At 40.4% G+C, this 14,408-nt stretch overlaps 1 protein-coding gene across 1 annotated transcript in view; it reads right to left on the bottom strand.

Moving 5' to 3' along the window:
- Window positions 1-3,160: 3,160 nt before the first annotated feature.
- The window catches only part of PCNX1 (pecanex 1), a 107,211-nt gene continuing 95,963 nt past the window's right edge, over window positions 3,161-14,408 (bottom strand). The window contains exons 30-36 of the mRNA XM_056851026.1: window positions 13,768-13,918; window positions 11,974-12,204; window positions 11,213-11,487; window positions 10,192-10,412; window positions 5,235-5,674; window positions 4,168-4,308; window positions 3,161-3,335 (exon numbers count right to left, since the gene is read on the bottom strand). Coding sequence (XP_056707004.1) covers window positions 3,195-3,335; window positions 4,168-4,308; window positions 5,235-5,674; window positions 10,192-10,412; window positions 11,213-11,487; window positions 11,974-12,204; window positions 13,768-13,918 — 1,600 coding nt within the window. The 3' untranslated portion in view covers window positions 3,161-3,194. The remainder of the gene's footprint in view (window positions 3,336-4,167; window positions 4,309-5,234; window positions 5,675-10,191; window positions 10,413-11,212; window positions 11,488-11,973; window positions 12,205-13,767; window positions 13,919-14,408) is intronic.

The raw sequence follows: 14,408 nt of genomic DNA on the forward strand, positions 1-14,408 counted from the left end.
ATTCTATTCCATATGACAGATGTGTTACCCATTTATTTTTTTAAAAGGCTTTGAATGAAGGGTATACATGACTGTGTGGTCAAATATCTAAACAAAATATGCCACAGCTGGCTTTGTAACATTTTATCATCAAGGGCCTCTGCCATACCATTCCTGTGGCACATCAACTCAACTAATGCATTCTTCCTAATATCAAGATGAGAATTTGAGGTAAAGCCATGATAAAATTTAGCTTAGAAATGTGTAAGGAACACCGTTTTAAAAAACAACAACACACCTCTTCTCTTGCACCAAGGGCTCTTTTTCATTGCACAGTTTAGTGTAGAATTCACTACTCCAGCATTTGGTATAAGGAGGATTGTGTGGCACTGAAGAACATCAAAACATTTCAAAATGAGGTAAGGACAGTGCCTGGATTAGTTTCCCAGGACATTATTAACTAATAAGATACACAGGCTCCCATGCCATCCTTAGTTGGGTAGTCAGCTTATTTAGTATAGCTCTATCGATGCCAGCTTTCACAGTGTTCTTGGATATATATTCCCAGAGCAGAAAGAAATGAATCTTGTAAAGTACCAGCTGCATACAGTATTGCCAATGTACTGAATGGCAAACTTTCCCACAAATATTTCAGTCAATATAAAGAAATGTTTTAAGAATTCAAAGTAGTGCCTATACATCTTGCTGGAGATGTTCATAACAAACCTGCCCAATAAAGTCTTATGGACTATACTTCAACAGAGTTAAGTGTTTTGATCTTTTGCGTTTACAAGCACACCTAATAAAAAGAGAAACATAAATAGGCTTTGAATAGAAATTCTGTGTGTAGTAATTGAAGTTTGTGCATTAAGAACCAATAATCTCAGAGCTCTGTTCCCAAATTAATAGGATACAGGCAGAAGAAACTTGAGGGTAAAAGTAGAGTTTTGTATCTTCTTGTATTGCTCAACTAGATATTTATACATAATATTAGCCTAACTGAAAATCAAGCTCCCATAATAATGCGTTCAAGAAAACTGAACCTAGCAAATTATAAATTGATTTATTATGAATACACCAGAAGGTTTATCATCTCTCTCTTTCTAAATTCTACCTTCTAGGCTCTAATCAATTGTAAGTAGCATCTAATATTCCAAGTTTGTGGGGTATTCATTGCCCGATAGATGATAAAGATGGGAAGTACAGAAAACTAACTCAGGTTGGGAGCAATAAAGAAATAAATATGCCATTCTCATTTGAAAAGGGAGCCAGGAATTACTTGTCATATTGTAGAAGCTGACTACATTCATGCCTGTAATTTGGCAGAAATGCCAATATAACCAGGTGCTGAACTGCAGGCCGTTCAGGTCCATATATTAGGTCCACAGGTGGCAGCCTGGCCAGAACTGAAAATAAAATGTTTACAAAAATCATATATATAGAAAACGAAATATATGATTGCATGTGAATGACAGCATATGCAGCAGTGAAACCCACAATGCTAGGAAGTATAAACATTTTGCATAGTGAGTTACTTTACCAAGACTATAGATTGAACATGTTCAGCACTGATGCTTGGCATGAGATGATTTGTGTTAGGATATTACCTCTCAGATCATGAGAGCTTCAACTGTTTAATTAGGCATACAATTATTTTGGTTTCAGTGCAAAAGTCGCTGAAACTCCTCCCTTGCAAAAACCCATCAATTGTTTTAACAAGTAAAGAGAAGATGGCTGCCTCCAAAAATCACACTTGTGGACTGTGCACAAATTTCCTACTAGCCCCACAGAGTTCCAGATCATACACAGGAAACAATCACTACATGTACAGTTTTCATGAATGCTGTTGAATGAGTCACAGAAGCAGCAAGTTAAGACACTGCAACTTCCTCTCCTCGGTCCAATAATGTTTGAGTAACTTGTTTCCCTGAAAATGTACACGAAAAAGAAAACCCAAACACAGTAAAACCTAAGATATGTAACATAATTCAATTTCACAGTTAAAAATACAATTATTATATAATATATAATATATATATATATATATATAAAATCATCGAAAATAAAATTCAAGTCACAGAAAAAAGACTAAAGGGAGCTAAAAGGCGAAATGGTACAAACAATGAGATAGTCGGGCTGTGCCTCTCGCACCTTTTCTTTTCTAAAAAACAAAAACAGTCAAGTTGTTTCACCTGATTGAAAATTGGAAGAAGTCCCACACCGCAAAGAGTATCACTATCCCATTGCACGCACTCTGGGCTTCATCCAGCTTCCCTCAAATAAACCAGATTTCTTCCAAAGGACACAAAAAGCATATTTTAGCTGGTTCTAAGTAAGATATCAGCCAATACTATTTGGAGAAAGAAGATGCACATTTGTGTGTTTGGGCCCATTGTTTTTTAAAAAGTGAAATTTCTGCCACACATGCGCCACCAATTGATTTCACCAAGAGAGCTACTCTCTGTTGTGTTACTCTAGTGGTAACTGGTATTTTGGAAAGGACAATATAAATGCTCTGTTGTCCAATCTATTATATTATGCCAAAGCAAGCCTATGGCACAGTACATTAATAAGAATATTACGTGGGAGGGGGTTAATCCCAAAGGCAATTTAAATAATGGTATTTTATTCTTTTTATATATTTATATATATATATATATATAAATAAATGTTCTGAGCAAACTTGGATTTCGTTTAGTGCATTGCCATAAAAAATTAGTGCAGTTTTCTCACTGACGTTTTTGACTTGCAAGGAATGAGAATCTTTAAATTTGATTGTTTCTGCCATGTATAATCTCTCCATTTTTTTACATTAACTCAGTTTGTACACTACTCAGTTGCTTGAAAAATATTAATGGAATCCATATTTTTCTGATAAAACATGGCAATTTTTGGCAAAACGTTTAGAAAAATGAGATGTTCCTATTTTAAAATGGGAAAATGTTGGGCATTTTAAAGCATTGCAATGCATAAAATGAAGTATAGAACAAAAGGTATGTCATGTTTATCCTTCATGCAAAACGTGTTTCTCAGTAGCTACTTTGAAAAATACCAAAGAGACTAACTTATTCTGAAGTTGATACACATCCACTTGGTTTAAGCCCTCCTCTATTACTTGAACAATGTTTAACGTTTTAGGAGAATCTTCACGAGAGCCCCTTCTTATTTCTAAAAATTTAAAAAAGGGGTGATGAGAAGTTAACTGTCAAAGCAGTTCATACTTCAGCTCCAAGTTCTAGGACTCCAGTTTCAATCACAGCAACATATTTGTCTTCAATTTGGACCAGCAGGATTGTTTTGTCTATGTGGGATCTACTCCCTGGATCTCTGCTGCAAGGCACCCAGCGGTGAATCACCTGAAGGGAGATCACAAAGAAAGAAGATTGCAGTTTCAGACAGGCAAGTAAAAACTTTCATCACTGTGAGGGAGCAGGAACATATTTTCTCACTTGCCCTTCAGATACATCTGTTGTAGCATGGGTACAATTGTTTGAATAGTGCATACTAAGATACCTTCCCCTAGGCATAGCTGAGGAAAAAAGTCTCTAGACAGGCATTAAAACCTGAGACTACATACAAAGGGACATAAGCTTTTGTGAAAGGCGCAGTTTCAAATTTATACCACATTAATACATTTAGTTTTTAATCTCATACTTATGGCATTAATGTATTCTTCAAAATACGTGTCCAGGCAAGCTCTGCAGCTAGGAACCTGACTCTATAAAGCACTGAAGCCAGGCCAAAGCACACTCGGTGATCTCATTGGCCAAATGTGAAACTTGGAATTGGGTGCAGAACTGATCATCTAGTGAGTCTCAGATTTCATTTGGGGGGTGGGGTGGAGAAGCTGAGGTTTCTAGCACTTACAACTGTGAAGGTAAAGGCTTATGGAGAATGCCTGAAGAAGTTTCAGAAACTGAGGGACTAATAACCTGCATTCAAAGAGCGGGACTAATTAGCGCCTGAGTTGTGGAAGCAGAATTATAATAATCTCCTCATATTTATTTTACTTTCCCCCATAATTTTACAGGTTATGGAACTGAGCATTTCTTGGTGCACAAATTTAAACATTTTTAGCATGGAATATTCATAGGCCTAAAACTCTGTGCTAGATGAGCTGTCTGTTCAAAATGGACTTTGAAATTAATACATGCTAGTTCCAAACATCTGCTCCAAAATGAAACTTACATGGCCTTCCATGCCTTCCTGAGGACTCCAGTCTTTCCAGCTGTTTCTTCCAGCTTTTAGCCTAATTGTCTCATCTGGCCATAGCAGTTCCTTTCTTTTGGACAAATTGATTCCTTCCAATACCTGGCTGGGATCCATTATCTGCAACAAAAAGCAGCTTAAAATATTGAAACAATCCATTCAGAGAGAAACTGAACTCTCTTCCTCTTCAGGAAAAAAAGAGAACCAATATTTGTTGCTAGAATTCAAGGCTCTGAGCTATCAAACATTAGGTATTTAAATCCTTTCAGTGGTGAAAATTGAGGGAAGGGATACTGTAGAACCTCTAGCCTGTGTCTGTGGTACAAAATGGGTCAACAACTTGCTATAACACCCTTAAGTGAGGGTGAATCTTGCCTAATATTTAAGCCAGTCTATTTTCGTCTAGATGCTCGGCCTTTCTTCTGTGTATAAACTTTTATTATTCATTGTGACATCCTTTACAATGGCAAGGAGTGAGGCAGGTCCCAAAGAATAATATGTTTACTGCTTAACCTTGGAGATGGGGAAAGGCTGGTGATAATCACAAGATTTATATAGCCATAAACCTCATTGCTAGCAGTACAAGAGATTTTTACACCTTCCTGGGTCATAGTTATTATGATCCTGTTGGTAGACCTGAATAGAATGTGTGTGTGTGTATAAATAACAACGAATTGCTACCCCTTCCTGTACCTTAAAACGTAGGCTAGTAACTCAGCATTTCTTGGTGTGCCAAAAAAAGTGCTGAGCAATTTCACACTTGGGAGTTATTTTGTCACTTCATAGTCCAGGAGTTGTAAGGCATGGATGTGTTCACCATTTTTCTGTCTTAACAACTCTATTACACCTGCATACTGAGAATACTACAGTGTACATGCAGGTAGCAGAATACTTTCTCACTGAGGTACGTTCATGTCGACAGATATTTTCACACTCTAAAATACTGTATTATTGTAAGTGCAGTGTAGTTAAAAAAAGTAACATGCTGGGACCAGTAAAAGCAGCTGGCATTAAAGGAAAAAGATCTGTTCCTCGGATTAATTCACCTGGATTCTGTAAATAACATCATCCCTTTTGGTTTGCGTCTGGTTGACAGAGCTTGTGTGAGTGCCTGGCTGTGCATCGGGGACATTATTCACTCCGTCTGTCCCTAGAAAGCCAACAAGGGCATGCTGTTTGCAGGCAGGGATGCTTTGGCTGGAGCTGCTAGAAGAGGGCAGGCCGTGCGGTAAGTTGACAACACCCGTCTGGCTAAGGGGTTCCATTTGGTTCACCATGGACAGACGCGACTGGATGGATGACGGAAGGTTACGCAGGGAGAGTTGGCTGGTGGAAGAGCGTCGACAAGGCACAAAGCCAGTGGCAGATGTGCGGAGGGATGAATGACGACTGCTGTAGCAGTAAGAGGACTGGCTGGCAACTGATGCACGAGCAGGGGAATGTCTGATGAGGCTGGACTGCACTGAATGCGCACTGTGGCTGGTGCCTGAAAAGGAAGTATACGAGCATGAGAGCATTAGGCCTAATTTCAAACTTCTGATATCTATCTATCTTTGTTTCTTGATCTCCCTCCACCCACATTTCTATGCTATTTTTGTTAATTGGGGGTAACCTGCCACCTATGCTGGCCACTATAGGTTGTATTAGACCCCATCTTGAGTTTTAAGGTTTTTAATTTAATTTTGTTTAATTTTGGAAATTATTATTCATTTTATTGTGGATGTTTTGATGTATTTTAGATGATGTTACCTGCCTTAAACCTGGTCTTGGCTGGGGAGGGTGGGCTATAAATCACAAAATAAATAAATAAATGGACAAATTGGAAAGAGCTGCTTGTCATTTAGATATGCTTTCCCGGGAAAATCAAATTGTGAGTTAATTCCATATCTTCTGGAAGTAGCATCAGCTGATAAAATGAATGTACTTTCAACCTCGCATTAAACTTTTCCCTCTTGGGGCTTGTGCATTTTAGAGTTACCACATCAAACTTTAAACTATGTTGTGTGTCATTATGTGGCGAACGAGGAACAATGTGAGTAAAGGGACAATGTGAGTAAAGGGACACATGCTGAGGCGAGGAAATCCAAACTTCATTGATAAGCAAAGGGGTCAGAACTGCAGTGACTGATCAGTAAAGTTATTGGGATCATAGTGGATAATATTACTAGAGGCTCAGCTAGCTTGTATACCGCAGGTCAGGAAAGGTAGTAATAAGTCCAAGAGGTCACCACCATGGCTAATGGGTAAGGTGAAGGAAGCAATTAGAGAAAAAAAGTCTTCCTTCAGAGACTGGAAGGTTTGCCCAAACAAGGCGAACAGAAGCAAACCCAAACTTGCACAAAGGAAATGCAAGCAGATAATTAGAGATGCAAAAAAAGATTTTGAGGGGCTTATTGCTAAACACATCAAAACAGACATTAAGAATTTTTTAAAGTATATTAGGAGTAGGAAACCAGCTAGGGAAGCGGTTGGACCATTGGATGACAATGGGAGTAAAGGAACTGTAAGGGAGGATAAAGCGATTGCTGAAAAACTAAATGAATTCTTCTCATCTGTCTTCACTGTTGAAGATACAGGGCAGATTCCTTCTCCTGAACAGAGATTTTGGAGAGGGGAAAATGAGGAACTGAGGCAAATAGTGGTAACAAGGCAGGAAGTCCTAGAACGTCTAGACAAACTGCAAACTAACAAGTCACAGGGACCAGACGGTATTCATCCTAGAGTTCTTCAAGAACTCAGATGGGAAATTGCTGAACTTCTAACAAATATATGTAATATGTCCCTTCGATCAGCCTCTGTACCAGAGGACTGGAGAATGGCCAATGTAACACCCATTTATAAAAAAGATTCCAGGGGGGACCCAGGAAATTACAGGCCCAGTTAGCTTAACATCTGTTCTGGGTAAATTAGTGGAAAGCATTATTAAAGATAGAATTGTCAAGCATATAGAAGGGCAAGGTCTGCTGGGCAAAACCCAACATGGCTTCTGTAAGGGTAGGTCATGTCTCACTAACCTATTAGAGTTTTTTGATAGCGTCAATAAGCATGTGGACAGGAATGAGTCTGTGGATATTGTGTATTTGGATTTCCAAAAAGCTTTTGACAAAGTCCCCCACCAAAGACTGCTAAGCAAACTTCATAGTCATGGGATAAGAGGACAAGTCTTCTTATGGATTGAGAGCTGGCTGAAAAATAGGAAGCAGAGAGTAGGAATCAATGGTCAGTTCTCACAATGGCGGGATGTGAGCAGTGGGGTGCCTCAGGAATCTGTGTTGGGACCAGTGCTTTTCAACCTGTTCATCAATGACCTGGAGTTGGGGTTAAACAGTGAAGTAGCCAGGTTTGCAGATGACACCAAATTATTTAGGGTGGTTAAAACAAAATCGGACTGTGAAGAGCTCCAGAAGGATCTCTGTGTACTGGAAGAATGGGCATTAAAATGGCAAATGAGATTCAATGTGAGTAAGTAAAGTGATGCATACTGGGGAAAAAATCCCAACTTCACATATACACTGATGGGATCTGTGCTGGCAGCGACAGACCAAGAAAGCGATCTTGGGGTGGTAGTGGATAGCTCAATGAAGATGTCAACCCAGTGTGCGGCTGCTGTAAAAAAGGCAAATTCCATGCTGGCCATAATTAGACGAGGAATAGAGAATAAAACTGCTGATATCATACTGCCCTTGTACAAATCTATGGTGAGACCACACTTGGAATACTGTGTACAGTCCTGGTAACCACACCTAAAAAAGGATATTACAGAGCTTGAGAAGGTGCAGAAAAGAGCAACCAAAATGATTAGGGGACTAGAGCAACTGTCCTATGGGGAGCGGTTAGGACGCTTAGGGCTGTTTAGCTTGGAAAGAAGGTGGCTAAGGGGAGACATGATAGAGGTCTATAAAATTATGCATGGTTTGGAGAGAGTGGACAGGGAGAAGTTTTTCTCCCTCTCCCATAATACTAGAACACGGGGTCATCTGCTAAAGCTGGAGAGCAAGATTCAAAACAGACAAAAGGAAATATTTTTTCACACAACGCATAGTTAAATTGTGGAACTCCCTGCCCCAGGATGTGGTGATGGCTGCCAGCTTGGAGGGCTTTAAGAGGGGAGTGGACATATTCATGGAGGAGAGGGGTATTCATGGTTATTAGTTTGAATGGATACTGGTCATGCTGTATACCTATTCTCTCTAGTATCAGAGGAGCATGCCTAATATTTTGGGTGCGGTGGAACACAGGCAGGATGGTGCTGCTGCACTTGTCTTGTTTGTGGCTTCCTAAAGGCACCTGGTTGGCCACTGGGTGAACAGACTGCTGGACTTGATGGGCCTTGGTCTGATCCAGCAGGGCCTTTCTTATGTTCTTAACGCAATAAAAATATGGAGTCAGTAGCTAAAAAGGCAGATTTAATGTTAGGGGTGGTACGAAAGAGACTGGAAATCTACCATCTTAATGCTCTTGTATATATCTAGCGTGCTCTTGCATTTGGAATACTATGTACAGTTCCAATCACTATATCTTGAAGAGGATACTGTAGCACTGGAAAAGGTGCAGAGATCAAGCAACTGGAATATCTTGCCTACAACAACAAAAATTAGTTTAGAGGGGAAAAATGTCTGGGAGCCATGATACGGATATACAAAACTACGCATAAGACAGAGAAAGTAGATAGTTTGCCTTTTTCTCCTTCTCCCATAAATATTAGAACTGGGGCACTCAAGTTGATAAGCTGTCAATTCAGGACAGAAAAAAAGCATGTTGTTCTTTCACCCTAACCTCCCTAGCTAATAGACACTGTTCCCCCATGTTTCATGGTATTACTCCGGCTTATGGAGCTGCAGCTTCCTACTTGTCTTATTTGGAGTCACCGGACATTCGCAGAGCTTTCATGCTTGCTAGACTTAACATTCTTCCCTCAGCTATCCTACAAGGAAGATACAAAGGAATCCCTTTTATTGATAGGTATTGTCCATGTAAGACTGGGGATCCTGAACACTTAACTCATGTGCTGTTGTACTGCCAGCTTTACATGAGGCCGAGGAATATTAAACCCCTACTGCCTAGTGAACAGAGTCTTTCAGATCAGCAGTCGGTGATGTACCTTTTATCTGACAGAAACCCTACCGTTACCCAACAAGTAGCTAGTTTTCTCCTATCTGCACAAAGGATTCGCGAGCAGTTTGAAAGTACTTCTAAGTAACGTCCTTTTAATGTAATCTGTTTTAACCGATTTTGTAATTCTGCTTATGGTATACTGATGTAAATGCCTAATAAAGGTGGTGGTGATGATGATGATGATGTTCTTTGTCTAAGTAATTAACTTGTGAAATTCACTGCCACAGCATGTAGTGATGGCTGCTATTTTAAACAGGGATTAGAAAAAGGTCCCTTGATGGCTATTAGTAATTATGGGTAAACTGAACTTCCTTATTCAGAGGCAGCAACCCCCTGAATGCTAGATGCTGGGGCAACAAAGGGGAGGGCTTTTGCCTCAATGCCCTGGCTGGCTAGTATGTGAAAAATGATGCTGCACTAGATGGGCCACTGCCCTGTCCAGTACCCTTGCTTTTATATCCTTATAGTCTAGCCATTTGGTTGCAGTGGCTCACCACCCATATTGGGCAGCTTCTTTTCCATGCTACTGTGGGTTTGGTTTTGGGGCATGGAATAAACTGCCTAATCCGCACAGTGAGCCGCTGCATGCATAAACAAAGAGGATGCTGAAAGCAGTCACATAGGGCATGTAAAAATGGCCTTAATGCAGCAGCCATAATTCATACAACGGCCCCAAGCCCTTCAAATAGTCTGCAAAGAAAAGACCAATTATTTTACATTCTACCCTCCTGCAACAGCTGTCATTGAATTAACATGCGACGTTCTGCTGCACGACATATCATTAAAAAATTCGCTACTGTCTTCCTTGTCCCCCTTACCTTCCCCACAGTGTCATTAGCGCAGAAATGTATTTAAAATGCACTCTCTCATACACTAGTCCAGTCATACCTAGAGTTGCAGGGTGAGATGTGACAGGAGGGTGCAGTCCTGCTCCAGGCCCCTGCCAAGTAGTCACAGTGATTCCTCCTCCTCCTCCCCCACCTTGAGAAACACTGCTTTGAGAGTCGTTAGCAGCTGCGCTGTTACTTGTGCAGGAAGCTCCACCTCCAGCATCTGAATCTTCAATATTTCCCCCACTGTTGCAACCAGCACCACAGCCTTTTCTTAACCTGCAGACAATGGAAATGCAACAAAAACAGCCTCTGTAAATTATAGTAAAACTTGCCCGGTGTCTGAACACTACCATGTTGCGTATTTTCTTGGTCTCCCCATATTGGCTGCTGATGTTGAGAGTAGAAAAAAAAAAGGTGACATAAGAAACTATTTCTGGCAGAACCCCACCTCGATTTTACTTGAAATAACACAGAAAATACTGTCGTGGAGTATTTCCGCAATATATAACAACCTGCAAAAACCATCATCCATATAGTATTTTATATGTTCAATAAAAGCAGAATCTCACACAACTGTGGAAATATTTAGCTTTATTTGTGATGAAGACTACTGAGTTCCAGTTCTACGTAGGCAGGTTCCAGGGCCTCTATGGGTCCCCAGCTGGACTTGTAAAATGAATGAATCAGACTTCACATGGAAAAAAGAGTCAGTTCAAACTAATAGGTTATTGGCAGAGCTGAGGTCCAACCTCTAACCAAGATCCTGAAGATCCTGTCAGTCACAGTAGTCAGAATAATGGTCTGATTCATGTTTCATGTGATTTCTGGGCTCTACCCATTCATACAAAGGATGTTTTTAAAATCAATCCTTAGACTGTGTATAAAACTGACAAGGTGACTGGAATTGGGGTTTTACATTTCTAAAACTATGGAATTCCCTTGCTTCAGTGGCAACCATATGCTGTATTTGCTACGAAATAAGAGAATGGTCTAGCACAAAATACGCTATGTTTTAAGATGGGTGCAGCAGAACAGCTGAATCTAGATGCTCTTTGGAAATCTCTTGTGTAATTCACCTGTGCCATGTTGATACTATGAAGTTCTTGATGTTTCCCAAACTGATGGCACCTCCAAGGATCTCTTTGAGCTGCTCATGGCTGTCCGAGTAAGTTGTAGTTAGAGGAGAGACATAAATTGGGTAGCCAATAGGCTGATCACAAGACGAGTTTATCATGTTCCTCAAAGCTTGCTTTGCATTTTGGATGCTCCCTCTTTCTGGGTTCCGATTACGCAAGAAGACCAGCTCCTGTTGCTGCCCAGCCCAAAGACCACGTACACACTCCTTGTTTACCTGCAAGAGTACAGACGGGGAAAGCTCAGAATGGAAAAACAGTGCTACCATATAGCAGGTATTCTTAAACTCTGTTATGAAGGCTCGGGCTAATAATGTTTTGAGTTCCAATTTTCACTGGCCGTTTCATTTAAAAGTTTACAGGAGATATTAAGTCACAACCAAACATTTTAATACACGTACACACACATGCACAGAAGGCAAGTTGAAACCCAAAATATTTTTTAAAAAATTATGCTACCCTTAACTACACTGCTTTGATGTTCTTAGTAATTACCCTTTTTGAGTGTTTTCTTCTTTTACTTGAGTAATTTTAACCGGCCCCCTTTCTTTTTAGTTTTATAGAAAGCACTTTAAGAATTACAACACAGTAGCATTAAAAACCTGCAAAAGGAATTATCTGACCATTGCAACAAAGTTAGCGTTAAAAATGCTTCACTATAATTATCAGAGAAAACCCACACATCAGCCCTTCTCCCCACTTACTTTAATAACTCTGAAGATGAGATAGCGCTTGTTCAGCATGATAATTTTGTATTCATTGGTACCATCATCCATCACATGGCGAAGGGCAAGCAAGGAGGGAGAATTGGAAAGGACAGCACTCCGCCAAGCAGGATCCCCCTCATGAGCAATGACCAGATTTTGTTCATGGGATGTGATAGCTTCATACAGAACAGCAGGGTCATCGTATTCATCTGGAGAAGTGAAATGGTCCTAAGCAGAGGAGTGAGCATATTATTCAGCAGGGTGTTTGTTATACAAAGCAGGGCGTTATATTCTAAAGAAATCAGGATTATTTAAACTAACACCAAAATCTACAAAATCCATGCATGCTAAAAAACTTTTTTTAGGATAATATTTAAATAGCATAAATTTACTAAGTATGTCAGAAAGCACCGTCCAGCTATAAAAAGAGAGGACTATTTTATAGATTGTCACAAAAAGATGAATGTGAAGTTATTTGCTGAGGTTGGTTCAGTCAAAGGAGCATTTGTTTTTCAAAGCTATGCCCTGTACAATTATGCAGTTGGAAAACTTCACCTACATAACAAAGAAGAAGAAGAGTTGGTTTTTATATGCCGACTTTCTCTACCACTTAAGGAAGAATCAAACCAGCTTACAATTGCCTTCCCTTCCCCTCCCCTCAACAGACACCCTGTGAGATAGGTGGGGCTGAGAGAGTGTGACTAGCCCAAGGTCACCCAGCTGGCTTCATGTGTAGAAGTACAGAATCAAACCCAGTTCTTTAGAGTCTGCTGCTCCAAATCACCGCTCTTAACCACTACACCACACTGGCTCTCAAAGTAACAGATTTTCCAAAAATAATGTTAAGTACAAAAACATTCATATCGTTGGTCATCAATTCAAACTGCACACGAAGAACCTTCAGAAATACTGCATCGAAGGACATTTCAATCGCTAACAAAGTATGGGCTCTTATTAGAGAAAATCTTAAGAAGGTCCACACGCCCCTTGATTTTGGAATGAAACCAGGGCTCCCGGTGCCTGCGCAAAGACCTCTGGCGTTACCACTTATTGTGGGCTCAGGCTAATCACATCTTCAGCTCATACAGCATCTTGATCTAGATTTCTGTATTTCAGAAACTACCAAGCAGGCAGGACAATTAATTATGGGAAATCTTGGAAAAAATCCTGGAAAATCCACCACAGATCACCGGATTGACATGTATTTTGGTAGTAAAAATAAGGTGCATTTTTTTAAAAGCATGTAACACATCTAAGGCTGCAAGCTTGATGGTGATTGCTGAGCATTCACATCATTATACTCCATTGCAAAGACACAAGTATAGGTAAATGCACACATTACACTGAGGACAATTCCTACCAAAGTGGGGAGGGGCTGTGGCTGAGTGGTAGAGCATCAGCTTGGTGTGCAGAAGGTCCCTGGTTCAATCCCCAGCATCTCCCGTTAAACAGACCAGGTGGCAGGTGATGTGAAGGACCTCTGCCTGAGACCCTATAGAGCTGCTGCCAGTCTGAATAGACAATACTTACTTAGATGGACCAAGGGTCTTATTCAGTATAAGGCAGCCTCATGTGTTCATGTGAAGTACTGAGCTTAAATGCTTTCTGGCTGGCTTCAAATGCTTCCTCGTATTATTATAATTTTTTTTCTTTTGCCCCCCCCCCCCAGTTTAGGTCTAATTGTTATGTCTCCATAAACAGCAGTGAAGCAGGGCATCCACACAGAACATCTAGGTGGACTACCATACTTCCTCTGACCCTGATGCACAGGTACACCAATAGACATTATACCTGATGTAGTTTTAATGACATGCGTATTCCAGGGACCACCACTTTCCTGAGCAATTCCATATCTGCAAAAATCCATTCATCTCTTATTGATGAGATACGAAAGTCTCCTTTAAACAAGGCATGGAGCCCATACAGGAAAGATTCCAGATTACTGTTTGGATTGGAAAAGAAGTCCTAAACATTAGCACAAATATTCAAATGACTTGTATGCTAGCAGAAAGACGACTGCATATAACTGACAGCACTTCCAATTGCGGATATGGATTTGAACTGTCACTATACACATATATGAATTGGAACAGTGGGAGGGGGAGAAGCCAACAATATGCCTTCAGCCTTTATCTTCTCTGGCTGTGAAGAAAGGGGTGGCTTGAAAGGCCCAAAGGTAATGAGGTAATCCATGCAGACTGCAACTGAAGTCCAGACTAAAAATTGTTCTGGTTGGTGAGAGCAGCAGCAGCTCTGCCTGGCAAGGTTCCCCCTCCCGTGAACACCGCTTTACATCTTATGCAACCTCCCCACCCTCTTGAGGTTTACTACCTGGAGCTACACTTTTGATGCCATTTTCTGGGAGTTTGGCCAGGGCATTTAGACTTGTCACTACTATTTAGCAGATGACAGCTTTTCTCTGGAAAAGAGGT

Source organism: Euleptes europaea, chromosome 6 (assembly GCF_029931775.1).
Source record: "Euleptes europaea isolate rEulEur1 chromosome 6, rEulEur1.hap1, whole genome shotgun sequence".
In the NCBI taxonomy this organism is placed as follows: domain Eukaryota; kingdom Metazoa; phylum Chordata; class Lepidosauria; order Squamata; family Sphaerodactylidae; genus Euleptes; species Euleptes europaea.